At 49.1% G+C, this 27,643-nt stretch overlaps 2 protein-coding genes and 1 long non-coding RNA gene across 8 annotated transcripts in view; 1 reads left to right on the forward strand and 2 right to left on the reverse strand.

The window, feature by feature from the left end:
- LOC124980908 (uncharacterized) lies at positions 1 to 5,163 on the forward strand. Its single transcript, XR_007107889.1, has 5 exons — positions 1 to 711; positions 2,327 to 2,415; positions 3,828 to 3,881; positions 4,273 to 4,335; positions 4,957 to 5,163. It is a non-coding gene; the product is annotated as an uncharacterized LOC124980908 (long non-coding RNA).
- Positions 1 to 27,331, reverse strand: part of Hoxb2 (homeobox B2) — a 32,286-nt gene extending 4,955 nt beyond the window's left edge. Inside the window, exons 1-2 of the mRNA XM_047546947.1 lie at positions 27,297 to 27,331; positions 9,532 to 9,619 (exon numbers count right to left, since the gene is read on the reverse strand). The gene's annotated coding sequence lies outside the window, so the exon portion shown is untranslated. The remainder of the gene's footprint in view (positions 1 to 9,531; positions 9,620 to 27,296) is intronic.
- Positions 2,795 to 27,349, reverse strand: Hoxb3 (homeobox B3). 6 transcript variants are annotated; one of them, XM_047546946.1, is made up of 4 exons: positions 27,297 to 27,349; positions 9,532 to 9,619; positions 5,945 to 6,542; positions 2,795 to 5,111 (listed from the first exon to the last, which is right to left on the reverse strand). In XM_047546946.1, the coding sequence occupies exons 3-4, from the start codon at positions 6,390 to 6,392 to the stop codon at positions 4,267 to 4,269; spliced, it is 1,293 nt and encodes a 430-aa protein (XP_047402902.1). In that variant the 5' UTR covers positions 6,393 to 6,542; positions 9,532 to 9,619; positions 27,297 to 27,349; the 3' UTR covers positions 2,795 to 4,266. The 6 variants fall into 6 exon arrangements, with proteins under 6 accessions (XP_047402902.1, XP_047402897.1, XP_047402899.1 ...); XM_047546941.1 differs by having other exon boundaries at positions 2,795 to 5,114; XM_047546943.1 differs by lacking the exon at positions 27,297 to 27,349 and adding an exon at positions 22,463 to 22,514 and having other exon boundaries at positions 2,795 to 5,114.
- Positions 27,350 to 27,643: the final 294 nt, after the last annotated feature.

Genomic DNA, 27,643 nt, shown 5'->3' on the forward strand with positions numbered 1-27,643 from the left:
GTAATTCCTTCGCTCCTGCAACAGGAGGGTCTAAGATGCATATTTCCACTTAACCCTCCAGCCTTTTTCTGTATCCATATCTAGGGGCATGAACAAGAACCAAGGTAGCCATTATATAACTTTGGACCATGGAGAGGGATGCTATATATTTATTTATGTTCGTTTGTTTATTATTTTGAAGGGATGGAGATAGTCTGAACTTTAGAGAGTGCTATAATTTACTAGAGGGAGGAGGTACAAGATGTAGAACCACAAGCTATTGGTGGGAAACTAGGCCTCAAAGCAGAAAATGAAAAGTCGATCTGGGGGAAGATTTTTAAATAAGTGGGTCAGAGAGACCAAGAGGAGATGAGGCGATCAATCTTAGCCCCCTGACAGCTCCCTCCGATTGCATCAAAGAATTTGTCTCTTTGGGAAAGCAGAAGGAACAGCCGAAATTCCACATCCCTTAAAAAGGACTGAGGGGAGGGGGTGGTAAAAGAGAAAGGTGATTCTGGGAGAGCCAGGAAACAGATGGGAAATGGGGACAGAGGGAAGGCGCTGAGTTGGGTGGAAAGTTTGCCGGGAGAACTCCCACGGCTCTGGCCTCCCCTCCCCCTACCGGTTCTCTGCAACCCAGACCGAAGGAGAAGGCTAGTTAGCAGAGAAATGGAAACTCAACTGGGAGCTGGAACTAGAAACTTTGTCAATGTAACATCCGCGTGGGAGGTGGTGAGTATTTAAAAAGAAGGGCCCAGAAGTCTGAGTAGAAGGGTGGGGGTGGAGAAGGGAAGGCTGGGAAAAGGGGAGCTGAAGGTGGGGGCTGCAGAGAGAAGGCTCGAGAGCTCTCAGAACATGGAGAGGGGCTCTGAACTAGGCCAGTTGGCCAGAGAGGGTGGTGTGCAACTCAGCTCCAAAAGAAACCATTTTGCCATTTGGAGATGTGGATGAGGGCAGGCAGGGAAGAATCCAAGTACTAGCTGTCTGGAAATTGCGCAGGAAGACCTGAGAAAGGATTCACTTTTCTGGTCACCCCCTTGTGCATCCCTGCAAGTTTTCTAACAACCTCTCCAGCTGGCTGCAGGACCCAGGGCTTCCCTAGGCAACGCAGGCCAAGACTATCCTGAAGGAAATACAACTCTCTAACCCTCGATGACAGATTTTACGGCCAGATTAGTGAACGACGGAAAACTTGGGCGTTAAAAGGGGCCAATAGGGCCCTCCTTCTAGGAGACATCCCTCCCCCACTCCCTTACATGCCGAATGGTAGAGCACAGATATTTTATCCAGGTCTTTGACTGTTTTAGCTGAGCGTCTGGAATCTCACAAACAGGATAGGGAACAATAAACCAAGTCCATCTTATTCTTCTTGTTTACCAACCCAGCTTCAAACCAAATCTCTGCTTTTTCATTTTCAAGTTAAATTCTCTCTCTTGGCCTGCTCTTCTCTCTGGCTAGCAAATAAGCAACCCCCCACCCCCAAACATGGCGCTTCATCTAGTTACATCATTCAGAACATGTTACTCAGAGAAGAGGAAGAGAGAAAGACCCTTGAGCGTTATTTGATCCCAATCAAACTTTGCACGCTCTTCTGCCTTTAAATTATAGCCTGACCCAATGCTAAATTGCTTGCTGCCTGGATGAGCCCTCCAGTTAAAATCCTACTTGGTGTGTGTGTGGGGGGGGATGCAGAATTCAGGTTGCTTTTTTATTGTTATTTATTGTTGCATAAAGACTGTAATTACTAACCTTGGACTGCCAGGAAGCAACATAAAAATGAAAATCAGCCCTGCTTTAAGGCTGAGGGCCTGGAATGATTCTCACCCCCACCACCACCCCTACCACCAAATATATGCTCCTAATTAAGCAATGCGGGTGCATCGCTTACAATTAGAATTATGCAACTCTTCAGCAAGCAGGCATCGCTTCTCTTTCAACGAATTAGCTCCATATTTCAGCCACCCTGTCTTCTCGCTCTTATCGGCTCCAGCGACGCGGCGGTGACATTTCATCTTTGACAGACCCTCTCTATCCTCGCTCCAGTGTGATAAAACTTTTATGGAACCACGACTAAGAAATGAAGTTTTCCCAAGGATCCTGGAAACAGCGATGCATTAGCCTGGGGATCGTTTTATTTACGCTTGGATCCAACAGTTTCTTCCACCTTCTTCTCCTCTTTCCCTGGCAAGGGAAATCGAATTCGCCTCCTCTCCCTCTGCCCCAAGTTTTATTTAGTGATTTAATTTCACTTTAGTTTTAAGGTTTGACCTGAGAAGTCTAGGCCTCAGGTTTTGTTTTTTTTTTTTTTTTTTTTTAGATTAATCATTTTCCTTTGTTTTCATTTTAGACCCAATGGTTGTTGGGCTTCGGGTCACGTGATGACTTCTTTGTAGCTCCGGAAGACGACTGTGAAGTTTAGGTTCTGTGGAAGAAGCAGTAATCGGCCAGATTTTTTTTTTTCTGGGGGTGGGGGGAGGGATTGAACAGAGATTGGGACCAAAGGAGGGAGCAGACAAAAGGTCAATGGATGAGAAAAACTAAGAGGCAAAGAGGCTAAACAAAAAGACCCACAGACAGCACCCAAGAGCCCCCTTTCTTCCACAACTTGTTACTTAACCTTAGCTAAAAAAGTTGGCAGAATGTTCTAGGCTCTTATGAGTAACAAAAACTATATTTAAACCTGAAAAACTTAAAGGGGGAGATAGGGGCCTGAGCAGTGGGTCAGGAAAGGATCTTCAATGTCCTTCTTCCCATGGGGGAAATTTGGCAGTCAGCAGCCTTGCTCTGCTATCTAAATTGGACCACCAGGACAAGATAAAATTGATAACAGAAAGTTTATTCAAGAATTGTTTGACAGACAACTCTTTAAGTAAGGGGAAAAAGTAACTACAGAAGAACAAAGAAAGTTCCAAGAGGGAATTAACTCTAACTCTACAAATTCAAGACTATACAGTGACGATTAGGAGCTGAGTTCATGCCTTTTAGAACTAATTACAATTGCTCATAAGTACGAGTTTAACATAAATCTACAGCTCTTTCCTAGAGTACATTAAAAACTAAAATAGCTGGTTTTACATGACAGGAAACACAATGTCCTTTATAACAAGTAAATACTAAAAAAGTACAATTTTTCCTTTTTTCCTCATATAAATACATAATGTAGGGGGATAAATAATACAAAAAAGAAAATATTTTAACAGGCTATAACCAATAAATATATATGAAAATGTTCACTAGAACACACACTTTTTGAGCGATGCTGGACTTCTGCAGGCCTAGGCATCTCTCACAGTTGTTTTTATATCCATTAAAATGTAAACTCTAAGTGCAACAAAAGTGTCCTGTCAGGGGGTTGAGCAAAGCACACAGGCCAAGCTGCAGCCCCTGCCTGGGACAGACAGTTTGTTCAAATATACCCTGTTTTCACGTTAAGTCAAGAGAGCAACAGAAGAAAAGTAAAGTGGAGAACCTTATGTGGCCGATTGTTTTGTGTGGAGAGAGGGGGATGGACCTGGAGCTGAGATGAGGGACTGTGGAACAGGCAAACCTTCAGTCCTTGCCTGCCTTAGCCTCCTAACTTTTCCTAAAAAGAAAAAATATATATATTTATTCTATAGGCAGCTCTGACTTTCAGGATCTCTCACCATCCCTGAGCCCTCTAAAAATTGTAACTGATGGAGAAGGGGTATAGATATGAAAGTCCTAGAGCAGAAAATCCTGGGGCTAGGAACACAGGGCATGCCCCAAGAAACCTCAAAGAGATGGAAGGAAATTTGAGGCTTCAGGGAAGTGGGTGGAGAACGTGCTTTGTGCCCTTGGGTTTAAATGTGTTTTCTTATTTTCTTAAGGAGAAAGAGAGGGGGAAAATCAAGATTTGGGGGAATTACCCACAGAGGTGGAAGGTAAGTGGGTTGGTTGGTGATGGCCTAGCCATCACGTCTGTTTTTTGAAAATGTGCTTCTCTGCCTTGTTTTACTATCTCAACTTCTACCATACTCCCTCTCCAGCGTGGAATTCCAACTTGGTAGTGCAGGAGCCTGGGGTTGAAAGGGTCATCTCCAATCTGCTGTGGGTTCCTTTCAGATGGGTTGGAAGGCAGATGGAACAAGGGATGGAGGACTTTAAAACAACCCCTCAGGCCAGGGAGCAGGGAAGGAGCTCCAGGTCCCTGATCCTGAGAACCTAACAACTACTTCCCTAACCCCTCTTTTAGACCTCCAGGCTACCTCTTAGTGCTCCACAGCACCCCCTTGCCCTTGACCTCGCCGCTCTGCCCTCCCTCTCCCATCACAGGTGTGTTAATTTGGGAGCTTCTTGGATTCTACCCTGAGGAGGAGGAGCGTGGTGAGAGGAGAGGTCTGTGTAGGTGGGATGGGGGTCGCATGGTCCGTGATGCTGGTTGGGGGCCATAGGGGGCGCCCCGTTGTAGTCCAGGTTCCCCGAGGGATGGTGGGAAAGGTGGTTGAGGCCGTAGAGGGAGGGGCCGGCAGGGGGCGGCAGCGGATCCGCGTAGCCGCCCCCGCCCACGTACACTGGGCTGCCCTGCATGGTGGGCGTCCCGTAGGCGCCCCCGTTGGCTTGGAGAACGTGGGGCTCATAATCAGGTGCTGGGGTCGGGGGGTACTTCTGTGGGGCGCCGCAGCCCTTGAGAGGGGGCTGGTAGTTGGAGGGCAGCGCGTAGGCATTCTGGTGGGCTTTGCCGAAGGCGGGCGGGGACGGGCTCTCGTAGCTGGGGGTCATGGAGTGTAAGGCGTTCATGAAGCCGGCTGTGGACTGCATGGGCTGCGGCGGGCTGCCGGCTGGAGATGGGCCTCCAGACGACGAGGCCAGCCCCTTGGCCTTTTGGTCCTTCTTGTACTTCATGCGCCGGTTCTGGAACCAGATCTTGATCTGTCGCTCGCTGAGGTTCAGCAGGTTGGCCATCTCCACGCGGCGCGGCCGGCACAGGTAGCGATTGAAGTGGAACTCCTTTTCCAGCTCCACTAGCTGCGCGCTGGTGTACGCCGTCCGCGCCCGCTTGGACGCCGCTGACCCCGGGGGGCTCTTGTCCCCTCCCCCGCCACCGCCGCCGCCGCCCCCACTGCCTCCACTACTGCCGCCGCCGCCGCCACCACCACCGCCACCGCAGCCTTCTGCTGGATCCAAGGAGGAGGGGTGGGAAGGGGAGAAAATGAAATAAAAGATAATTACTGAACACGCCGAAATTGAATGCATCGTTTCTTAATAAATCTAGGCCTGGACTCCGAGCCCCCGCCGCCCTCCCCTTCACGTCCCCGCCTCCTTCTGCCCCCCCACACCGCCCGTCGCATTAGCGGACACTCTATAATAGTGGCATTTATTAAGAGACCTGTTCTCCTCTCACTGCCCCAGCTTATGAAAATTTGATCATGTCACGCAGACAAGCTGCATGGCCATTTATTTAGGGCTGGATTTTTGCGTGCGCGCTTTCTCCCCCTTATTCCCAAGTCCTGGTCTGGTAAGACATCCCCTCCCTCTGTCCTTTGGACAGGATGGGTGACTGGGGAGAACCCTTAGGGAAACTGGACCGACACTCGTGGGCAGGCCCCCGAAGTATGGTGTGAAGAGACTGCGGTGCCTGGAGGCCGGGAATCTGGGCCGCCAGTGCGATTGTGATTAATACCCATAGTAATCATACTTAATAACAATCATTGACGACTCCTGGCAGTGCCTCTTGGCTTTGCGGCTTTGGGAAGGGCTCTGAGGCCAAGCGCCCCACCTCCTGGAGCTCTCAGAGCCCGGGTGAAGGTTAGCCGAAGGGACAGGATGTTGGCAGGGTCAGGGGTCTTCAGGTGTCGGGGTGGGGGGGGAATACAAAAAATGCGCGGCCACGACCTAATATTGTTCCCAGGCCGCCTCCTGGGCGCCTAGAGGCTGGGTACTAGAATAACAGTGACATTCCTGGACCGGACAAAAGCTGATGACGAGGAAGGCAGAGAGCTGGTACCTGTGCCGGGGGAGCTGTTTTTCAGCTTGGATGTTTGCCTTGACTCTTTCATCCAGGGGAATATCTGTTTGGTGAGGGTGGAGTTGGAGCCCGGACCGCACTTGGGGGGGCCGCTTTTGCTGGGCCCGCCCCCATTATTGCTGTTGCTAGTGGTACTGGTAGGTGCGGAGCTGGGCGGGGGTGAGCCCGGAGGGGCGGGCAGGGGCTCAGGGGCCAGGCCGGGCCTCATGCAGCTGCCGTTGAGCTCCTTGCTCTTGGCATGCGGGGCGGCGTTGCCCAGGGACTGAAGCGAGCACGCTGAGCGCTGGTAGTCACCCTCCAGGTGCGTGGCGGCCTGAAAGGGGGGTTGTGGGGGGCCGTCGTAGCCGAAGCCATTGCTGCCTGGGTACGAGGAGTAGCCTCCGAAGAGCGCAGCCGCGGCGTTGTCGTAGTAGGTGGCTTTCTGCATCGCTGGGCGAGGCCCGGGCAGTGGGTGGCGACTTGCAAGGGCCTGATACCCTCACGACCGGACATTGGCACCCCTGGGGGTCACGTGACACGCCGGACCCCCCCTCCCCTTTCTGCCCCCCTCCTCCCGGGTCTGTTGCAAGCGGCTGACCTGCGGGGGGAGAGAAGAGACACAAGGGGGAGAAGAGGACTGGGGCTCGAATCCATCTTAGGAACTGAAAAGGGAACTGACATCAATAGGGTTTTTTCTTCTCTCCTCCCCAACATCTCCAAAGCAGATGCTGAGGCCATGTCTCTGACCTGAAATAGGTTTTTCTTATTCCAGCGCTTTAACTTTAAAAAATAAATCCCACTATTTTTCATTTCCATTTTAAAAATCAAGATTACACTCCTTTGCAAACTGCCAAGGAGTAGAATCCTACTGCTACATGGGCCCTTGCTTCTTTCCTGCCTGTGCACTAGCCCCTGACCTCCCCTACTCTCTCTCTCTCTCTCTCCTTCTCTCTCTCTCTCTCTCCTAGCCTCCCCCTAACTCTGGGATAGAATGGCTCAAGGGAGGTGGCATCAGCAGATTCCAACAAGCTCATGAATGCCTTCCTTGGAACTGAGAGGCCTCCCTGCCTTACCTCCATCTATATCCTTTCACCTAGTCAAAGTCTAGTCCAGAGGAAACCAGGGGATCTCCGACAAAGACCAGAGTAAGAAGCAAGTTCAGCAGGGAACCTACTGTGAGATACCCTTTTCTTCCACCCCACCCCTCACCAAGAGGACAACAGCTCAACCTAGAAAAGAGCCAGCATAACTGAGTTCTTTCCATCCATGATCCCGCTGCAGTACCACCACCTCCAGTTTTTGTCATTGCTCAGTCAGGCCTAGCACCCAGTGGCCAGTGGCCCCTGTGGAGCCTCCAAATGGAGCAGGATTGTTTCCATTTCCCAGACAGGGCCTGTTGGAGCTGTGACCATTTGGCCCAGGTCTCTCACTCCACCCCTCTTTTTAAATCATCAATTTCTCCCACCCTTTCCTTGACAGTCTGCTTTCTTTGATTTCTCCGAAATAAAAGAAGAAATAACTAAATTGTGTAACTGCTGGACTTTTCTACTGAGACAGGAAACACTCTTTCTAAAAGAGAAAAAATATTCTGGAGAAAAAAATCCAAAAATCAATTTGAACATTATTATTCTCTAGGTTGGAAACAGAGGGTACTCCTGTTTACTTGGGTTCTCTGAAGCAAAAATAAAAATACAATCACTATTTAAGTACAGCCTTTTAAAAATGTGCCAGGAAAATAAAGCCTAAAAACGTGATAGGATTTTGTATATTTGTTCTAATGCTTGGGACTCCTTCCCCCCACCTCTGTCTTCCCCAATCCCCCTCACCACCACTTTTCATAAAATCTCCAGACTGATTCTCTCTTCTGTCACGTGTGTTCGGAAAACTTAAATCTCATTCGGCCTAGCTGGTCAACTCCAAAGAAAACTAAAATTAGGAAAGTTAAAAAAAAAAAAAAAAAGGAGTGCAGGTGAAGGAAGTCCCTCCCACACATAAATCCCATTCTTAATGGTACAGATTTATACTCAAAAGGGAGTCCGTGTACTCGTGAGTTCCGATTGGTTTCTGGGAAGAATTTGTTTCTGGAAACGCACATGGGTCTGCAAAGCAGCAGGTCCTTCCAAGGAGAACTGGAGTTCAATTGACCAGGCTGACCCAATCCCTTTATTATTATTGCCATTATCCTCTGATGATTTAACCAAAATTAGCTTCCAAGCAGCCCTGGCTGAAGGGAGAATTAATTAACAGGCGTCAGTTGAGTTTGTTATTAATAGATAGAGAAGAGAATGAAATAAAAACGTTGGCGGGGGTTAGCTGGGTGGGCCCTGGCTTTATTTAGTCTAAATGATTGTTACAGCAATAATGATGATGATGATGATGATGATGATAATAAAAACAATAATTTGACTAGACGCCTGAGGCCGAAATTTCTGTCGCTTCCCCTGCAATAAACCCCAAACCATCGCAGGACGGAGGCCAGGCGAGTGTGAGAAGCAAAGGAGCCAGAGACGTAATAGGAAAGAATGGAGACTCCGCCGGCCGTGATACAGGGCCGGGAAGGTTTGTGCACCGGGATAGCCCCCGGCTGCCGCCGCCGGGCTGTCTCCGCCGCTGCTTCCGCACCGGCTGGCTATGAGCTACCCGCTGCCGCCTACGCTGGTCCAAGGAATCGAAGAGAAAGCGATCGGGACACCAGAACGGTTAGAGGCCGACAGGTTCCAAGCACACCGGGCCGGCTCGGCCGAGCCCTGCAGCGGCAAGTTTGGGCGCTGGAGGTAACCGAATTAAAAGGCGCCTTAGCAACTCTGCACCGGGACTTTGCCCAGCTGGGCTCCCGGCTGGAGGGCGCCGAGGCCTGGCTGACGGGACTGTGGGAAGAGGGAAAGTGCTGAGGGGGTCTGAGATCTGGGATCCAGGAGAAGAGGGGGTGGGGAACAGCTCTACCCAGCCAAACACGTCTATTTCCCTTGCCTCCATGTTGGAAAAATTCAGGCTCCATATGGCTCCTCGGAAGGGTGGGAGGGAGATGGTGGCTCCGGGCTTTCCCCCAGGGTCTCGCTGGAGAAGGGAGGTGAGCCCCACCAAAAAAAAAAAAAAAAAAAAAAAAAAAACCATCTTGCCAGGCGTACCCCAGGGAGAACCAGGAAGGGTAACAATAGCTTGGAGAAGCCCCAGGAGAGAGGACAGGCCACCTTCCAGGACTTAAAAAAAATAATGGAAGTAAGAAAAATAAAATAAGAAAAGGCGAGAGAGAAAGATTAGGCTCTTCTTAGCAACGGGGGAAATTTCAGCCCTGGATCTGGCTGCTGGAAGAAAAGAGAGGAGAAAAAGAGAGAAGCAGGGAAGGAGAGGGAGAGGGAGAGAGAGGGAGGGAGGGAGAGAGAGAGAGGGAGAGAGGGGGAGAGAGAGAGAGGGAGAGAGAGAGAGAGAGAGGAGAGAGAGAGAGAGAGAGAGTCAGTCGCTGCGTGGAAGGAAGCTTAAAGCTTGTGAACTCTTCTTGAACCGAGATTGGAGTCATATGGGCCATAAATCATTGAGACATACTCTCCGCCATTCACAAACTGATAGCCTATTTCAGTCCAGCTTACCTTAGCCACCGACGAGGGGAGAACAGGCAGACATAATATATATTCACATCGAGCCCCAGCGCGAGCGGCAGGCGAGAAATCTCCCCTCCTTGAAGGCAAAGGAAAAAAAGACCACTGTTTAAAGCTGCGTCGCCCCCCCTCCCCAAAGCCCACCCTGGCTGGGGAGCCCGAGGGGCAGACCGGCCAGAGGAGCCGCGCGGCGTCCGCTTCAATTCACTCGGCTTAGGAGCGGGGGTGCGCAGGAGGGAGGGGGTGGGGGAGCGGGAAAAAAATAGAAGACCGAAAGGTGCTGGGGCGGCTCGCCTAGCCGAGAATCCAGCTCCGGGCTCCCGCACGGCCAAGCCGCCACAGTGTGGTTGCCCTATAAGACTGGTACGCCCTACTCTCGGTAACAATGGCCTCTGCTTTTGCACAGGGAAAAAAAACCACACACACACACACACACACACACACACACACACTCACTCACTCACACACAAGCTCACACATACCCCCACCTCTCCCCCTTTAGCAAGCTTTAGATGCCTGATAAGGAGAGAAGGTGATGGTGGTGATGGGGGAGGGGGGAATTTAAAATACCCCCCCCCAAAAAAAAAGTGAGAAGGAAAGAAGGTAGAGATATTTTGTTTTTTGGGTTTTTTTTTTTTTTTTAAGAATAGGTACATTTTCAAATTGAGAAGGGCAGAGGAAAAGAGCAAATGCAAGAAGAGCTGGCAGAGTTCACAGCTACCCCCCAAACCCCACAAGTGAACCTAATTTGAGAAGTGCTAATTTGAGAAGTGGCTCTGGAGGCTTAGTCAAAGGTTGGCCTGGCCTGGGGGTGCTGGGTGCCCCTCCATACTCATTCACAGTTGGAACACCAAGACTTTTTCTTTTTAAATAGTTTTACTCCTTCCTGAACTGGGTCTCCCACCCGCTCTCCCTCTGACTCCCTCCTTAATCTCCCACTTTTTGCTTCATTTTTTCATAACCTCTCTATTCCTTCTGTCTCTCCCCAAATCTCCAGGCCCAGTCTCTAACAGGGAAGGGGGCAAAGCCAGACCTTCTTTTTAAAAAATTACCCCTCCCCCCTCATTTTTTTTTTGAAGACAATAAGCGGTGAGTGATGATTTAAAAAACCCAGAACATCTTGAAGCGGGTGTGGGCTTGAGGAGAGAGTGACAAAAGAAGGACCCTGAAGTTTAGTTTGAACTCCAGACAGTGCCGGCTGGCAACAGAGGACTGTAAGAACTTCACATAGAAGTTTCTGTTAGCATTCTCACCTCCAGATAGGCAGAAGAGCTTAGAGGTGATAAGGACTTTTGCACTTCTGAGAAGAGGAGAACTTGCAGAATGGGCTTCATTTTAAATGTGCTTGCAGAAGAGACAGGAGGATGCTTTTTTGTTGTTGTTGTTATTCTGAGCAAACCTGTTTGTTTCTCTCTGCTGTGCAAGATTTACGACTCTTGGCACCAGTGAGTAAGGCTAAAAAAGTTAAAGTTTTCTTAGGGCGTGTCTGAGCAGGGCAGGAAAAGGCAAGGAAGAGGCCTGTAGGAGGAAGACAGGAGCCAAAAATGTAGGTGTCTGCAGATTTGGAGCGGGGGTGGGGATGAACCATTCCCAGCGGAGGAAAAAGACAAAAAGCACCAGGACATTCCCCAAGCAGGAGTATTAGCAACTCTCTTTAACTGCTGACTTAGGGGATAAAATAGAGGGCAGGCAGTCTCTTCCACAAAGGCAGCTTGGGAAACTGGTTCTCTTCGTGTAGACGGAGCCTGACACCATCCTGTGATTTCCTGGTTAAATACTTTTCTTTTGCTTTCTCTCATCTGGATACACCAGGACAGGCGATGGGACTGGGAAAAACCAAGGTGAGAGATGACTTCCAGCTATTGTCTCCCCTCCAGGAGAGGATAGCTATATCTGACTCTGGCAATGCTTCCCTTACCCAAGACTCTGCTTTATGGATGAGAAAGGGATGGTCCTTGGCCTCTGGTCTCCATTTTTTTTCAGGCCTTCAAAGTCAAGCCAGGTGGAATGGAGCAGCTAGTTTCCTATGGCCCTGTGAAACAGGGGGAACCTGTGGCCTCCTTACCCTCCGGCAACACGAGTTACTTTCAGAGCCCTCCCTGTGCTGTCCTAAGGATTCTATCACCTTGCCAGAGAGTTGGCGGTCCTCAAGAGCATTGGTGACTGAGAGGCAGGGTAAGATTGAGGGTGGGAGCCATTTTTTCTGAGTTTATATGGAGAAAATGCCCAAGCCTAATGAAGTATTAGGGCTCAAGCCAGGATACCCCTAAGGAGACCTGTTAGGGCTACCTGAGTATATGACTGCAAGGAGCTGCTCTTAGATCTACCAACCCCAGCTGGAGGTCAGTACAGTTAGACACCAAGTAACTTTAAGCCTGGAGGGTCAGGGATTTGGGCCAAGGAGTCTTCCAGAGGCTTAAGGGAACAAGTACTTTTGGATCTTTTCTCTCCCTCCCCAAAATAAAAAGGTCAAGAATGAACTTCAGACCCTTCAGCTCTTCTAACAGGTACTACCACTGGCTAGAGAAGGTCATTAAGAATTGTTCTCCTGGTTGCTCTCTGGACTGCACAATTTTGCCTCAAGGAATAAAAAGAGAGCCTGGAAGGCTCCAGCCAGCTTCAACCAAGGAGAGGAGACACCAAGGAGAGGAGACGGGCTACGTGCAAGAAGAGCAGTAGGGCCTAGAGTTGCTCTGGGGATGGAAACTGCAACAGAATGGACCCTTCCTTTTCCAGCCTTCTCAACCCTTTGTGATCCCCTCTGACTATGTGAGGCGATGGGACATCATGGGGTGAGAGTGAAAAGGAGGATAGGGGAGCAAGAAACAAATCCGGAGAAAATTTCAGAGGACATACACCACCAAATGCGGTAGGAGCTGGAGCAAAGGCTTCTAAATCAATTCTGCAGAATTTGGAATGCTTGGGAGGCAAGGGGATCCCAGTATGTTTTCTTTCTTGCCTTTTTTCTTTCTTTCTCATAAGTTTCTGGCCAGCAGGTCAGTGCCTCTGATTGGGACTCAGAAACTGGAGGTGCATAAAGGAGGGAATACGCAGTCCCCAGGGCACCCATTTCGTTGAAAGTATGACTGCAGGTTAGGGACAAAGGCAGTATTGAGCTTAGGGAGGGAAACTGGGATAGGGGAACTCAGGGATCTGAGGGAAGACTGTGGGATCTGAGAAAAGAGTTGGGGGTTGGGTCCGGATTCCGGCAGAGATAGAGAAAAGGAGAATGATTTCTTTCTGGATTCAGGGAGGGAAACTTGGTAACTCTGTGTATGTGTGTTGCGGGGAGAGAGACTGGAAAAGAAAAATTGAGAAGAAGAATGAGACACTAGTATAAACTAATAAAGGCAAAAAATAATTAATGGAAAGAAGAGAAAATGTGTCCATCATCATACACATGCTTTCCTCTCCACTGAGTTAGAGCGCTGGCTCGGGCACTCCATGGGCCACTCCTACTACTCAGTACTTGGAGACAGGCAGCTCTGTGAGCAATTGCTGGCTGCCCATCCTTGTGAACCTTGGTGGGATCATGCCTGTTTCCCTCATCCCCCTCCAAAAAAAAAAAAAAAAATCCATCAAAAAAGCAAACGAAAATTTTCTAAATAAGGGCAAATGGGTTGGCTCCTTTAAAACTGATTTCTGGTCTCACCCTTGGAGCGACCAATGATCCTGCCCCCTCAACAGCAGAAAACTCTTCTGGTCAATCCCCCAGCCTCTCCTGTTTACAGGAGCTGGGTCTTGGGAGACAGTGATTTGCTTCTTGCTGATCCTGTCCTGGTTCCCTGTCCCACATTCTCTTCCAACTTTACTGGCCAACTTTGTGGCTGTCCTGGAATGGTGTAAAGTTAACACACTCACCTAGATCTCTTTCTCTCTCTTTTAAATCTGAATAAAGATTTCAACACTGGGGGTTGTAAAGGTAGGGGGATAGCATTTGTCTCCCCAGTCACCAGCTCCCTAAAATGAGAGTGGGAAGAAACAAAGAGGCATCCGAAGGAGATCTTGGCACCTCCACCCAGGCCAGTGAGAGCCCCACAGCAGTAGCACAGATGGGGGGGGGGTGAATAAAAAGAAGAAGAAAAAAAAGGCCTCCAAGAAGAAACAACCAAGCTGTACTTGCCACCCACCCCAGGTATGAGTGTGCTGCTCTCTCTCAGGCCAAGGCTGCAAGTGGGAGGCAGGTAGTAACAGGACAGTGCGAAGGACTGCCAGATCTACTCAGTGACCACAGAGGACGCCTGAACACGCTAATGGGGGGAAGGTAGTGCTGGAGTGACCTAAGAGCAGGCTGTCTCTTTGGTGGTGAAAGATCCCGTTCTGAATCACGGATCCCGCCTCAACTAGAAGCTCTGTCCAGGCCTGGCAAACCCCACCCCTAGGGAGTGTAGAGACAAAGCTGGGCGGGATTTTGAAGAGGGCCAAGGAGGAGAGGCTGCGAAGCTTGGACAGCTGAGAGTGGGATGCTGGAGAAGGGAGGGAGAAGCAGGCAAGAGAGGAGCTGGGGCCCAATACCCTAGGAGTGGCTGTACAGTCTCTCCTGACAGATTGGATGTCTTTCTCCCAGTGACCTCTGTTTAGCAGACAATAACTCACTGGATTAATGACCAATCATCAGAAGACCTCCAAATATAAAACTCCAAAGTCAGGATGGGACAGGACCAGAGTCTGGGCCTGCTAGCCCTTTGTTATTTTCTGTCTCAAAATAGGGTCTGGGGTGAGGCTTTGAGAAAGTGGATAATCTGGCCAGAGACAAAGTTCTAAAGATGAAGTTGTTGCCCATCTCTTCCCACTTCCCCAGAATTTATGTCCCAAACTGTACTTCCCAAGGCAGCCTGAAACCCTCCCATCCCCTGCTGGCTTCTTCACATCCCTGATCCCATAAGAAATTTCCCTTCTCATAACCATGCAACTGAGAAAACACTACTTTCAAATTTTGTCTCCTCCCCTGCAAGTTGGAGAATGAAATGGAAAATAAGAGCAAGAATAAGGCTGAGGGTGTAGCTCCGTGGTAGAATATTTGCCTAGTATGTGCAAAACCCTGGATTCAATTCTCAGCACACACAAAAATAATAAATAAATAAATAGGATCAAGAACAGAGTAGGAGTCTTTCATCTGGCAAGCCTTCTGATCTGGTTGTCCTGGAAGGAGACCTAGAATATTGCTGTGGCACCCCACATGTGCCCCGCGCTCCCAGAAAGAGAAAGTCCAAAGGCCCAGAAGTGGAGAGTGCACCTGCTTGTCACAAAATCTAAACTCTGAAAACACAATTCAGGTCCTGAACTCAGGTAAGGTAGGAGATACCTCAAAAGCTCCATTTTGAACAACTCCAGCTTTCGCCTACTATCTAGCAGGAAAAGGGCCCTACTTGGTGAGGCTGAGCCCCTTCTTCATTAATCCCTTTCCAAATGTCAACTGTAGCACAACCCAGCTAGCTAGACTCTTTCTCCATTGCTTTCTATCACCATTGCTCCTAGCCTGGACTCCTGTTGAAAATAAAGACACCTTCAGGAGGAGGGACAGTCCAGATTTCAGTGAACTAGAGTCAGACTGAGTAACCATATATATGGGGATATATGATTCTGTATAATGGGGGGAAAATGCAGTAACTTCTATATCCAGATGCTCCTGGAACTTCAGGACATACAAGGAAGATGCTCCTGAGCACTGTCACACTTAAAGAATAGATACATAGATGTATTCAAGATCAGAACTAGAGAGAACTCCTGAAGTATCCAGCCCAACTCTGCCATTGCTACAGATAGGGAGACTGAGGCCCAGAGTTGGGAAGAAATCTGTCTAAAGTCACACTTGGGATAGGTCTGAGAGTTGGAAAGCTCAAGTTCTAGGCATTCCAACTTAGCTGTGTGATAGAAGGCAGAACACCCCTGGAGCTCCACTGACCCCTTCTATAAAGCCAAGGTATGCATGTGGAATGGAGGGGTTGGGTTAAAAGATATCTGAGGTACCCTTTGGACAGAATATTAGTGATTCTCTATGTGATGATGTAAAAATGAGTGACAATGAGCAGTAATAAACTGAGTTCAGACAATAACTAGCACCATGATGATCAAATTCAGGATATTTCCTCTGGGATTTAAATGCTTACATCCCTACCACTGAGTACAAATGCCATTCCTGGTCCTCTCTCCCCCTACAGTGGTTCATACACTGGGTTTTTACTGCTCTTCTATGTGGGGGATGGGTTGTTTTCTATCCTCATTACCAAATCAAAAGTGCTATTTTTGGATGCAGAAACCTGAGCAGTAAATAATTAATTTGTATATTAGAGGAGGAAGCCTTCGACTTGGCAATTTTTAACCAGGCATCAATACATCCATTGTACCAGCCTGGCCTTCTCACCCGACCCCCGCCTCTGTCCACACACCTCCCAGCCTCTCCAACCCCACCCCCCGCAAGTTGGAGACCAGCATTTGCAGGATGGTCACAGGATTCACAGATCCAGAGTCTGCTCCATCCCAACAAAGTTCCATTCTTTACTGTGCTTCATCACAGAAATTTGTCTGTGGGCAGCTGCCCCTTTTCTCTACCCCTCACCCCAAAGATGTGCTGGGCTACTGGTCCCAGCTCTCAGCTCTTGGGAAACTGTAATCCACCTCCCCAGCTCAAGATGCCCCAACAATGCAGCGAGTTTGCATTTCAAGAAACCCCCATTAATATCAATTTACTTCACTGAAACCTCGGGTTCTTCATCAAGTTGATGATTTATGATAAAATCAATTAAATTACAGCCACTTAGGGCCCAGCCGCTTCCTCTCAGATTTCATTGGTGCGGGGCCCAAGTGTCTGGTGGAAAAATGCAAGTTTAGCTGGAGGCGAGGAAAGATAATTCTGCGGCTGAGAAAATTTAATGCAAAACAATTTCCAGGCAAAGCCGGGCGTCTGGACAGAAATGCAAGAGCCACTAGTTGGCCTGCGGAAATAACTATCTGGGGGTCAAAATGCTTTCTCCCCCCCACATCATCCACCATCGCTTCCTTATTTTGTTCCTCTTTATGCTTACTTGCTGCCCTCCTCCCCAGCAGACATGTTGGGGGAAATTTGAGCAGTAATGGTGGGACCTAACTGCCAAGGCCCAGTCTCAAATCACCCATCTCCCAATCTCCCATAACACACCAGGCCTTTTTCTCCTCTTCCTCCCTTCTCCCCAATCTTGTTCACTAAGGCCTCAGTATCCCTCTGGAAAGTCACAGATCCAAAGTGAACATCATTCTGTGTGGGCAGATAGCACACTACTAAAAAGGGCAGAGGAGCAGGAAGCAGGCATCAGGACAAGTGGGCTCTACTACGAATGGCTTTGGGAGGAAAGAAAACTCAGGCAGGAAGGAGCATTACCCCCATGAACATGGAAAGAGGCAGTAAATTATTCCTACAGCTACCCCATCCCACAGTACCAGGACCAGAGAACTCCCAGTCTTCCTCCTGGTTTCTGAAGTGTGTCGAGTCACAAATGTAGTCTATAAAGGCACCCAACGAACCCTAACCTGAAAGCACATATACACATCCCAAAGTGCAGATACATTCCCAAAATACACAAACACATTTACACATGTGCACCTTTTTGCACACTCTTTTGATGCTTCACACAAAACACATCCTCAGTCTGCACAGGGACAATTCCCACTACCTTGTCACATCTGGAAAAATAAATTCCAGTGCATCATCTTGGCATTGCCTCCCGCTCCAAGAAGAAATTCTCCCACTTCTGCTCTGTTTGGTTTTGAGTTTCTAGAGCAGGCAGATAGTAAACACAGCTTCTCTGAAGTCATAAATCACCCCCTCTCCTACCTTCTCAGCTTAACACCTTGCATCAATTCAATGCCTTGTAATTTCAGCTTCAAATAACCCCTAGGTGCTAAAGGGCTGGGTTATGGTGGCAGCTGGACTATGAGAATAGAGCCCAGGCTTCCCTTTCAACACCCACAGCTCCTGGAAACCCCTTTAGAATCTCCTACACCTTTCCTGAGCTCCCCCATCCCCTAATCTGCTCCTATCCACACAGTCACAGGTACACTGTAACATTCCTCCACACTAGCTCCACTCGGCCCTTCTACCCTTTCTCAGCCTCCACCTCATTTTCTTCCATTCAGATCCCAGTCTAATTTCAGGGAGTCCTGGGGGCGAACACCTCTCTCCATCCCAGCCTGGTCCCACGCGCCCGCCTGGGCACCTCGCACTTACCTGCGTGTTCTCCCGCTAGGGCGCCTGCATCGGCAGACTGCCGGGCGCTGGGGGCGCGCCGGAGCCGACGGTCAGGCCCCTGTCCCCCGGCCCGGGCTGGGGCTCCAGCGCCTTGGCCGACCGCATCCTGGTCACTCCAGCCGCAGCAACCCCTGAGAGCGTTCGGCCCGCTAGGGGAGAGGCCCGGATGCGATCGCCCCTACCCCACCTCCGCCCCGCCCCCGCCCCCGGCTTTGTTTGGTCTCTGAGGCCGCAGGGCCCGCAGGATCCTGCGCTCCGGCGCGGCCACCCGGAGCCTGAGATTATGCTCCGCCAGGGCCCGCGTGGGGCTGCGGAAGCCCGGGCAGGTCTGACACGGAGCTGGACTCCAGCTTTGAGAGCCCGCCAAGTTGCCAGGCGAGAGGATCGGCAACTGACAGGGGCATGGCGAGCGCGGGGGTGCGGGGGCGCCATGGCGGAAGGCGGGCGCACCGGCGGCTCTTCAATGTCACCAGCAAAATGGGTTCCATATGTCCGACCCGGCAGAGAAGGGAGGGAAAGAAAGACAATTGGGGCAGGACAGGAGGGGGTGGGGGCCGAGATGGAGGGTGCAGAGAAATGGTGAGGAGGTAATGGGAAGGATCGGGAGGGCAAGAAAGGATTCCATTTTCCCTCGAGTTTTCTAAAGCTGCTAAAGCTGGTAGAACTTTCCCCTTTTCCTTTTCTTTCCTGAAAAATGGGGGAGGAAGGAGATTAGTAAAGGAAGCATCCGTTTGTTAAGTCTGGGGATTTGAGGGAGAAAATGTGGATTGTAGGTCAAAGTTCTTAGACGGCAGTAAGAGCAACTCCTTTCCCCAGGTCCCCAAAGAAGGAAAGAAGAGACCAAACCCACAAGAGAGAAGGATTCCACGGTCTTCCAGGGTGAAAGACTGTCCCCAATCTGCGCCCCATGATGGCATTTGTGTCGGGAGGTCCCAGTGATGAAGTTACTCATGGTGGAGGAGGAGACTGAAGTGTCCAGGACATCTCGGCCATTCCCTAGCACTTCAGTTCCTACCCCAACTGATTTAGCACCCCCTAAGGCCTCTTCTAAAGACAGTTGCTTCTGAGATGGCCTCCGCTTTTGGCAGCTTCCAAAAAGCTATATGTACTAGGGGAAAAAACTGCACTTGGATTCAGGAGGAGCTTCCCTCTATGTCTGCTCCCCAAAGGGACTGGGCTCTTTCTCTGAGTTTCCATCTCTGTTTCTGTTCTCTCCCCCTCCCCATCTTCTAACCCTCTCTGTTGTCTCTGTCCCTCACAGTCCCTTTGTCTTTTCACACCGCCTCTTTCTTCATCTTAAATGAATTTGAATTGAGCCTCGGGAAAGACTCACAAATGTCTCTAGAAATCACTCGTGGGCTCACTCTTTCCTTCTCCTTGTACCTTTCCTCTGTGGGATCTTCTTCTAGAGAGAAGGGGCAAAGCAAACAGCTTCCTTTCCATTTCCCTTCTTTCATTCAACTCTGTGAATGTGTGTGTACATAAGCGTCCCTGCTTATGCCCATCACCAAAGTTTGGATCCTTCTCCAGGATGGCCACCCTTCCCCTCCGGCTGCCCTTTGTCTACACTGTCCCTATCACTCTCTCCTTGAGCTCAGCCTTGACTTCCCACCTCAAAAAGGGAGCCTGCTGCTTGTTCTCTCTCTGGGTCCTTCTCCTTATCTTCTCTCTTCTCTCCCTCTTTTTATCCAACTCCTCCAGTCTTTAAAGCCTTCACAGACTGACTTCTTAAAGGAACAAGGATGGTCACAACAATTATACAGAGAAGAGGATACCAGCGGAGGCTGAGGAGAAGATAGGGTCAGCAGCTTTCCTAGAGCCCCATCTACCAAAGGCATTCTACATCGTTCCCTGAACAGCACAAAAGCAGATCAGAGGGGTGGGGTGCCAAGAGGCAGAGTTCTTCATGGCTAAATAAACCCAGTGCATGAACACACACACACACACACACACACACACACACACACAGAGCAACAAAGTTTTCAAACTTCCTGACTTGCTGATTTGGGAGGTAGGCCTAGGTGCCTGGATGGAGGGTATCAGGCCTCATGTAACGGAATTTAGCAGAGATCAGTGACTGAAAGATAATGTTTGGCAAGGGATGGTCTCCCTGCTTTGTCTCCTGGGGAAGTCTGTGAGTTGGGGAAAAGGAGGGGGAGGAGTATCAATGCCACCTCCCTTCCCCAGGGTCAGAGGAGACAAAGACCTGAAGGGGGCTGAGAGAATGAAGAGGAAAAGCTGTGTGTGGAGGGGAGGGTGTGAGACCTCCACATCACTGGTAAAGGTAGCAGAGGAGGGGAGTGGAAAGGGATGGGGGGGAGGAGTTAGAATCATGCAGCTGGGGGCCTACAGTACTGGCTCCCAACAGTCTCCTCGCTGTGCCCTGGCCCAAAGGGCTGTTCCTTCGGTTTCCCTTTTGTTTCCCATCCTCTAAAGCAGACTGAATTCAGAAACCAATACAAGTAATTCTACCCTCTTCCTTCTTCATGTCCCTCCTTCTTTCCAAGGAAGAGGCGTATTTCCCCTTTTCTCAGAGACTCCAAGACTTTGGCCTAAATTCTGGGGCACCAGTTTGGGGGTAACCTACCCTCTTCACTTTTATACATATGCACACACCACACTTCCCAGGTGAGGGAGTAGAAATACCTCCCATACTGAATGTATGGGAGATTCTCCAACATTCCATGGTGAGTGGGGAATGAGACTGAGAGGCTTGGAGCCCCTACTCCCAGGTCTCTTTGATGCCTTACCCAGCCCCTCCCATCTTACAATCTCCAGCACTGTCAAGGTTGCCCCTGAGTGCAAACTCTCCCCAATTACTTTATCCAGGCTAGGCAGTGCCCCCACCCATCCAGTCTGGACTCTTTGCCTTCTCCTTCTTTTCCCCAAATCCTTTTCAACCCAGGCTCCTAAATTAAGAGGCTTCACCCACGACCCACCTGAAAATCTCCTGTTGACAAGGTTGGGACTTAGCACCAACTTGGAGTAGAGTGTGGAAGTAAGCTCCCATATACTACAAGGACTGGGGCCTAAGCTGCCACTCTAGGAGTCTGATGCCATGAATAATTAACACCTGGGTGTAATGACACTCTTAATTTTTCCTGCTCAAAGGTTTACACTAGTAGGCAGATTTAAATATCACAGATAATAGTAGCTATAAAGTCAGTTGGCCTGGCTCCAGCCAGGGGATGAACAGCCAGCAATCTTGATGGGTCTTGGCAAAGGCTCTGGTCCTCTGCCCCTCATCCATCACAGTTTTGGGGCACAGAACACGATGACCCCAGAAACCACATCCAACTTTGCTGTTGACCAGCAGCCTCTTCCCTAATGGATCGGGACTATGACCTCCACATGAAATCCTAGGGAAAAGTTACCAGTTTTCTCTCTTTCAATCTGTATCTCATTTGCTCTTTGGATGGGAGTTTACATAGAGGAACAAACCCCATGTCCCCAACTTCTCAGGACCACCTGATTCCTAGAACATTTCTTTTCGAGAAAAACTTAATCCGCCTCAAGCACACACACTCTAACTACTAAGGAAACTTTCTTTGTTTCAGGAGGTTGAAGGAAGGTTCCTAGGGTGTGAATTCATTTCCTTGTTTTGTTAGCCAGAAGGGTGGAGAGCCAAGGCTTTCAGCCTCTCTCCCTGCCCTTCACCCTTTGCCTGCCTTCATTGTCTCCTCCAATTTGGGTAGCTTATTCTCCAGCCTCAGCAACCCCTCATACATATCAGCCCTATAAATGCAGCTTTAATACTGTAACTGAATCACTCCCGTCCCCTTCCAGTTGCAGAGGATTTCCATTGGGTCCCCATCGATTACAAAAATCTTTGCCTTCAACACCGGTAATTTCTTCCTCCGCCTCCACCTCTCTTGCCCCCAGGCTACTTCTCCTTTTAGAGTTGGGTTTGTTCACCCAGGGTCGGAGTTGGAGAAGCCAAAAGCTCCTGAAGGGGAATTGCCGAAAAACTGGAGCTCCGTTTGCTGCAGGAACGTGACCTCTATCAGGCTTACAAATGTAATTTTTATATTAGGTCATGGTCTTTGACTAGGTTTATATGCCAATGAGGCATTTCTGGTTTACCAAATTTATACAAATCTTGCCTTAATTGATAATCACAGATGCTGTAATTTAAGACCTCCAGCTATAGAGCTTTCATATTAACTGCTGATCTATTACTGTAAATTGTCTGAAATAACCAACTCCTGGGAGCAGAGCAGAGAGGGAGGAAGTGCCTCGGAGAGCGACTCTCTCCCGGCCCGAGAATCAGCCCAGCTTCCACATCATTTTCCATGAGAAATGATTTATCGAAGACATGGCTATAAACAACACAACTTGCTCACAAATACACACAGACGCACGCAAACACACACACACACACACACATACACACACACACACACAAACGGCTGGCATGCCGGCTGAGAAGCTGACACCCATATTGCTATAAATCAAGAAAAAGGTTGGAGGAGAGGGAGAGAGGGAGCGAGGGAGAGAGGGAGAAAGAGAGAGAGAGATTCCTAAAATCTCTATGCAATGCCTCAATGGGTATAAACACACAGAGCACCGTGTGAAGAGAAATGGCAGGAAATGAAGATGGCTATTTGTCACATTTTACGACAATAACATTAATAACAAACAATAAATTTACATGGACATATAAGACGCGGTAGGTAGTGAGAAATCCCTTCTACTTACAATACCCCAGCCCGCGATGTGGCTCCGGCTGCGGGGCTGTTTTATTGCTGCCTCCCTTTCTCTCTCTCTTTCTTTCTCTCTCTCTCTCTCTCTCTCTCTCTCTCTCTCTCTCTCTCTCTCTCTCTCTCCCCCCTCTCCCTCTCTCTCTCTCCCCCTCTCTTTTTTTTCTCGGGGTACAGGCTTGTTTTTCAAAGGACAGTTGAATTGCACGTCAGAAACAGGGAGACCGATCCTGCGATTTTCCTGACGAATACATATCTATTCTGCAACCTCGGCATTAATTATTTAATGAATCACGTGACCAGGAGGGGGAAGGGGGTCTTTCGATTTCAGGCTCAAAGGACCACTATGACCTTCCCCTTCAGGAGGAGAAATTTTCCTGCAAAATAGTTTCCCCCCAACCCACCAATGGAACACTAGTGAGGTCTCTCTCCCACACGCACATCTATACCTACTATATCTACAGCTCTCTACATCTCCCCTACACTTACCCACAGCCCACCTCTCCTCTCTCCCTTCTTCTCCGGCTACTGCTTAGTTCGTTGAGGTGCAGAAATAGTCTGCAGGGGCGCCAGGGGTGGGGGTGGGGTGGGCACAAAGCCCTTCTCCAAGACCCTGGTTTTTTCAGCTTCCAATTCTTCTCTCTGTATCCTTTAGGATTAAGATTTCCCTCCAACTTCACTCTTCCCCTTTCCAGAGGTGTTTATAAGTGAAATTTACTCCCCCTCTTCCTAAATAATCAACAAGATTCTGAAGGGCCAGATGGAAAAGAAACACTTCATAAGTCCTTGTTACATATGTATCAAGAGTGGACTCTGGGCTTTAATTCTCTTTTTGATCTTTTGTGGTACCTCTGAAAGGGCAGGAAAGCGACAAGGTAAAAAGATGACTCTGGAGCTTCCAGAGTTGAGAATAACCACAAGGGGAATGGTTGGTTTTTCCTTATGTTATTGCTACCACGATGTACCAAATGCTATTGACTGAAAATAGGCTCTATAGACAAAGACCCAGGACTTACGTTTCTACACAAAAGAAGTGGACATGCAGCCTCTCTATACCTAATGTTGCACCCTGTCTCAGTACCCCCCAACACAACAGTGAAGACAGCTGGAGATCTGAACAAGACAGGAAAGAAGGGGAAGGAAGGCTTTGAAGTTTGCTGGCAGTCCCAGATCCCTATTTCCCAGGTGTTAGGACCCTGTGTTTCCAATCAGCAGACAATGGAGACTGAAAAATGAGGGGAGAGGTGCGGGGGTTTAGGTGAATGTTAAAGGGTTAAACATCAGGGTTGTGAGATCCATCCCCTAGGCCTTGGGAGAGAAGTACACAGACTCTTTCACTTCAAATATAAACAAAACCAAAATTCACCCAAATTTCACAAGTTACAACCCTTGGCTGGATGTGGGTGTGAGTGTGAAGGGAAGCAGAAAAGGCATTCCTAAGAGTCCCCTCGCTGCACATTCCCAGCCTTATCTAGCTTCGGCAGCTCTGGGGTTGCAGGACTGGCTGACTGAGGCTGCTGGGCAGGCAGGGAATGGGAAGAACAAGCTTTAGTCTAGGGGACCATGGGACCAAGGAGCCTCCATGATTTGTTTGGAGGGATCTGAACCAAAGGGGACTCAATGTGGGAAACGTAGAGGACCTCCTCACTGTAATAAACCCCAAAGAAACTGCCTCCTCTGTGACGGCATTGTAGGTTCCAGCTGTAGCGGCAGCATGGGTTGGGGTGGGGGGCTCTGCAAAAGACACTGGAATCCTGAGCAGCCCCATGGGGTGGGGCGCCAGCAGGGCCCAGACTCTGTAGGGGGGTGGTCAGCTTCGATTGTCCAGATACAAAACAGACTGGTATTGAATTCAGACTGATCCCGTTGTGGGCCCTGCTCCTGGTTCCTGCAAGGGCAACTCCTTGAAAGGCCTTGACTACAAACCCAATAAAAGTGGTTCCCCAAAGACAAACATGAAAGTCTAAAAGAAAATTATGGTGGGAGAGGGAAGAGAGCGAATACAAATTTGTCCGAGCATGGGAAGACAGCATTTTTTAAAACTGAGAAATTATTTTTAAGGACAAGAAAAAGAACAGCAAAATAATACAGACACGAAGGCAGGCGGGCCAGGTTCTATTAAAATGCCCATACTCTGTTCGGATCCTGGGAATGTCCACGTTCAAATAAACAAGCGCCTGAGCGCGAGCTGAGCGCTTTCTTGCTGCCGATAAAGCGAACGTTTAGACTGTGAGAAAGGCGAGATTGATTTACGAATCTGAACGCGCCGGTTTTATGGCTGATCACAAATCCGTCAGCGCTCAACTCACGCTGGGAAACTTCCCAACTCCGTTTTTTAACCAGACCCCCTCCCCAGCAGCTGCTTCTCAGGGAGACCCACCACTGGCGCTGGGGCCACCTCAGAGGGCTCTGGCAAGACTGGACTGACCCTCTGCAAGGCTGGCAAGTGGGTGGAAGTAGGAGAGTGAGTGGGGGCGTCCCAGGGAACTGGGAAAAGAGGTCAGAAGATTAGGAGACCTCACTCTGGGTGGCCACTAAAATTGTAGAAAGTGAACCCAGGCTGCTCTCAGCTCTAAAAAGGCCGAGTGAGGGCAAGGGAAATCTTGCAGTTTGAAGCCCGTTTTCCCTTGCTTTTTCATTTTGGTGGACCCCTAATCCTCCCAGAGCAGAAAGCAGTTTGTAAAGTCCTAGGTGACTAGTTCTTTGTCACTTGGGCCTATAGAGAGTCCACAATTGGTTATCTCCCCTTATGGGTAATAAGCACAAATCTTCCCTGAGCCCCAAATATTTTCAGTCCAGGAGTGACCCAGCTTGGCTTTGTGCTCACCCTTTCCTTCCTGAGGCCTCCAGTCTCTCCATTTTTGCTGCCCAGGCACAAGAAAGAGAATACCACCCACTCTAGTTATTTCTTGCCTGAGACAAGAGTCCCCAAATTACAAGAAATAATTTACAAAATGGAAACCAACACCCTACACACATTCCAGCAGGGTTCTACCTCTCCTATTCTTAACCTGAGGGAAGCATTTCTTCTTCCCAGCCAGAATCAAGCTTAGTACCCCTTTCCACTCTTTCTCCCTTCCTTCCTCCCTCCCTCCCTAAGAGAATGACTGCCAAGGTAAAGCAAAGATACAGCAAATAGAATACAAATTAGTGAAGGCTCTGTTCCAGGTTCACCTATTTGCAGATCTTCCACTACCTCTTAACATTAAAAGTTTCTGCAGACTTTGGTTAACATGGCAGAGCTGGCCCTGGAAAGGAGTAGTCAAAGCAGCCTGCTCTGACCTTTCTTCTATTTATTTTGCTCTTCTGGTAGGTGGGAAAGGGACCCTGCATAGCTGAAGTAGGACTGGGAATTAGGGGAAAAGGACATAAGTGAGTAAAGATACATCTTCCTAAACAAAAGAACCTCAGCTTCAGAAAATGGGTTGAGAGGCTGTGGATTTGGATGTCAACCAGAAAGGGGGGATTAAAAACAATGTATGTGGTGGGAACCTTCTCTCTCTCTCTCTCCTTATAACCCAGGGGCTTATTCCTCTGCTCTGGAGCACCATGGTTTGAGTCTGTCCAACCTTTCATGCTGTATCCCTTTTGTCTTTCTTCCCTCAGCTCTCTCCAAATGAAGCTGAAAGGAGGAATGAACTGGACATGGGAAGAAGGCTGGATCCTGGTTTTGGGACGGGACTGTGTACACACTAGTACCCTACTCCCCTCCACCAGATCCTTTTTATTCCTTTTCCCTTTAATGGACAGCAATGGAAAAATAATCCAGAAATTCCAAGGTAGCAAAGAAGGTTTGGGGGTTAGAGGGGGATGGAGAAGATGGGATATATGACAGCCCAAGTACCACTCTCTGTGGAGGTGTGACTTTCCCTCCTGGGCAGGAGGCAAGAGCCAGCACAATGTCCAGTCTCAGAGAGGTCAAGGGGCTTCCGAGGTCATTTTGTGGTTCTAATACTGAGCTAATCGCCTAGAAAACGTGGCCTCTCCATGAACTCTCTCTCCTGCCAGTCTCCCGCCTCCAAACCCTAAGTGAGGCCTCAGGGAAAAAGGGCCAGAGCCAGAACATTCAGGTCTGATGCAAAGCCCACTGATTCCCTCAGCCTGAGAAGCAGCGTCCCAGAGGAGCAAACAGCCCCCAAACCGAAGGAGCAAAAGGAAATCAAATGGAACACTTAGTCTCCAGGAGGAAGACCAGGGGGACAGAGCAGAAGAAGAACATTTCTGCTGGTTCATCTCACCTATGAACTGAGCAATTTCTTGCTCCAGAGAAAAGCACAGATTTGTCTAGAATCCCAAACTAGACACAAGAAGAAAACCAAGCACATCCACCTACACTGGCCCCAAGGCTGGGGCATTCCATCCAAGAACTGGATTCCATTTTTCCAGGAGGCGGCAGTGACATCTTCGCTGGTAAACAGGAATGCAGGACACAAGCCTCCACTGTAGACAGAGTCCCGGGAATACGCGGCCATAGGTGCACTTCACTAGGCACACAGGCACACATACTGACCCTCCCCATGCCTGCCTGCATTTTCGGGAACCAGAAAAGCACTTCTGAGCCACCTCAAACAACCTCCTTCCCTGTAGTTTTTCAGGGGCCCTGACACATCGGCCAGCAAACACTCTCCAGGTGTCCAGCACACACAACACACCCACCCCCGCAAGCATCAGTCATCATAAAAGGCAGCAAACCTGCCCAAAGTGTCCACCATAAAAATCCCCAGAAGATAGTTGAAAAAGAAAAAGGAGGCGAGAGAGTATTTCTTCTTTTGCTTGTGAAAAGAGCTCATAAAACGATCAAAATACGCCAGACCAGGCCGGGGCTTTGTTACCTTTTCGACTCTCGCCTCCTCTCGCCCGAGTTTCGCTGGTCCCATTCATGACGAACGACTTCTTCCAAACAGAAAAAAGTTTTCAACTTTATGGTTCCAAATTTTTTCCCCCTCGCAGATCCGGGAGAGATGGCTAACACTTTTTTCCCTCAACAGCCGGTCTGCGGAGATTTGCTGTTGAATAATAACAAAGGAGAGAGGATACGTATTTAAAGAAAAGAAGTGATTAATGGTTTTCTGTATAATTCTCACATTTTTCTTAGCTCTTGTCTACACAGAATGGCTGTGAACTTTAAGCTCCATAGAAATCTTTTTTTTTTTTAATTCTATTCATACCTTCCAAGAAG

This window comes from Sciurus carolinensis, chromosome 3, assembly GCF_902686445.1.
Source record: "Sciurus carolinensis chromosome 3, mSciCar1.2, whole genome shotgun sequence".
Classification (NCBI taxonomy): Eukaryota; Metazoa; Chordata; class Mammalia; order Rodentia; family Sciuridae; genus Sciurus; species Sciurus carolinensis.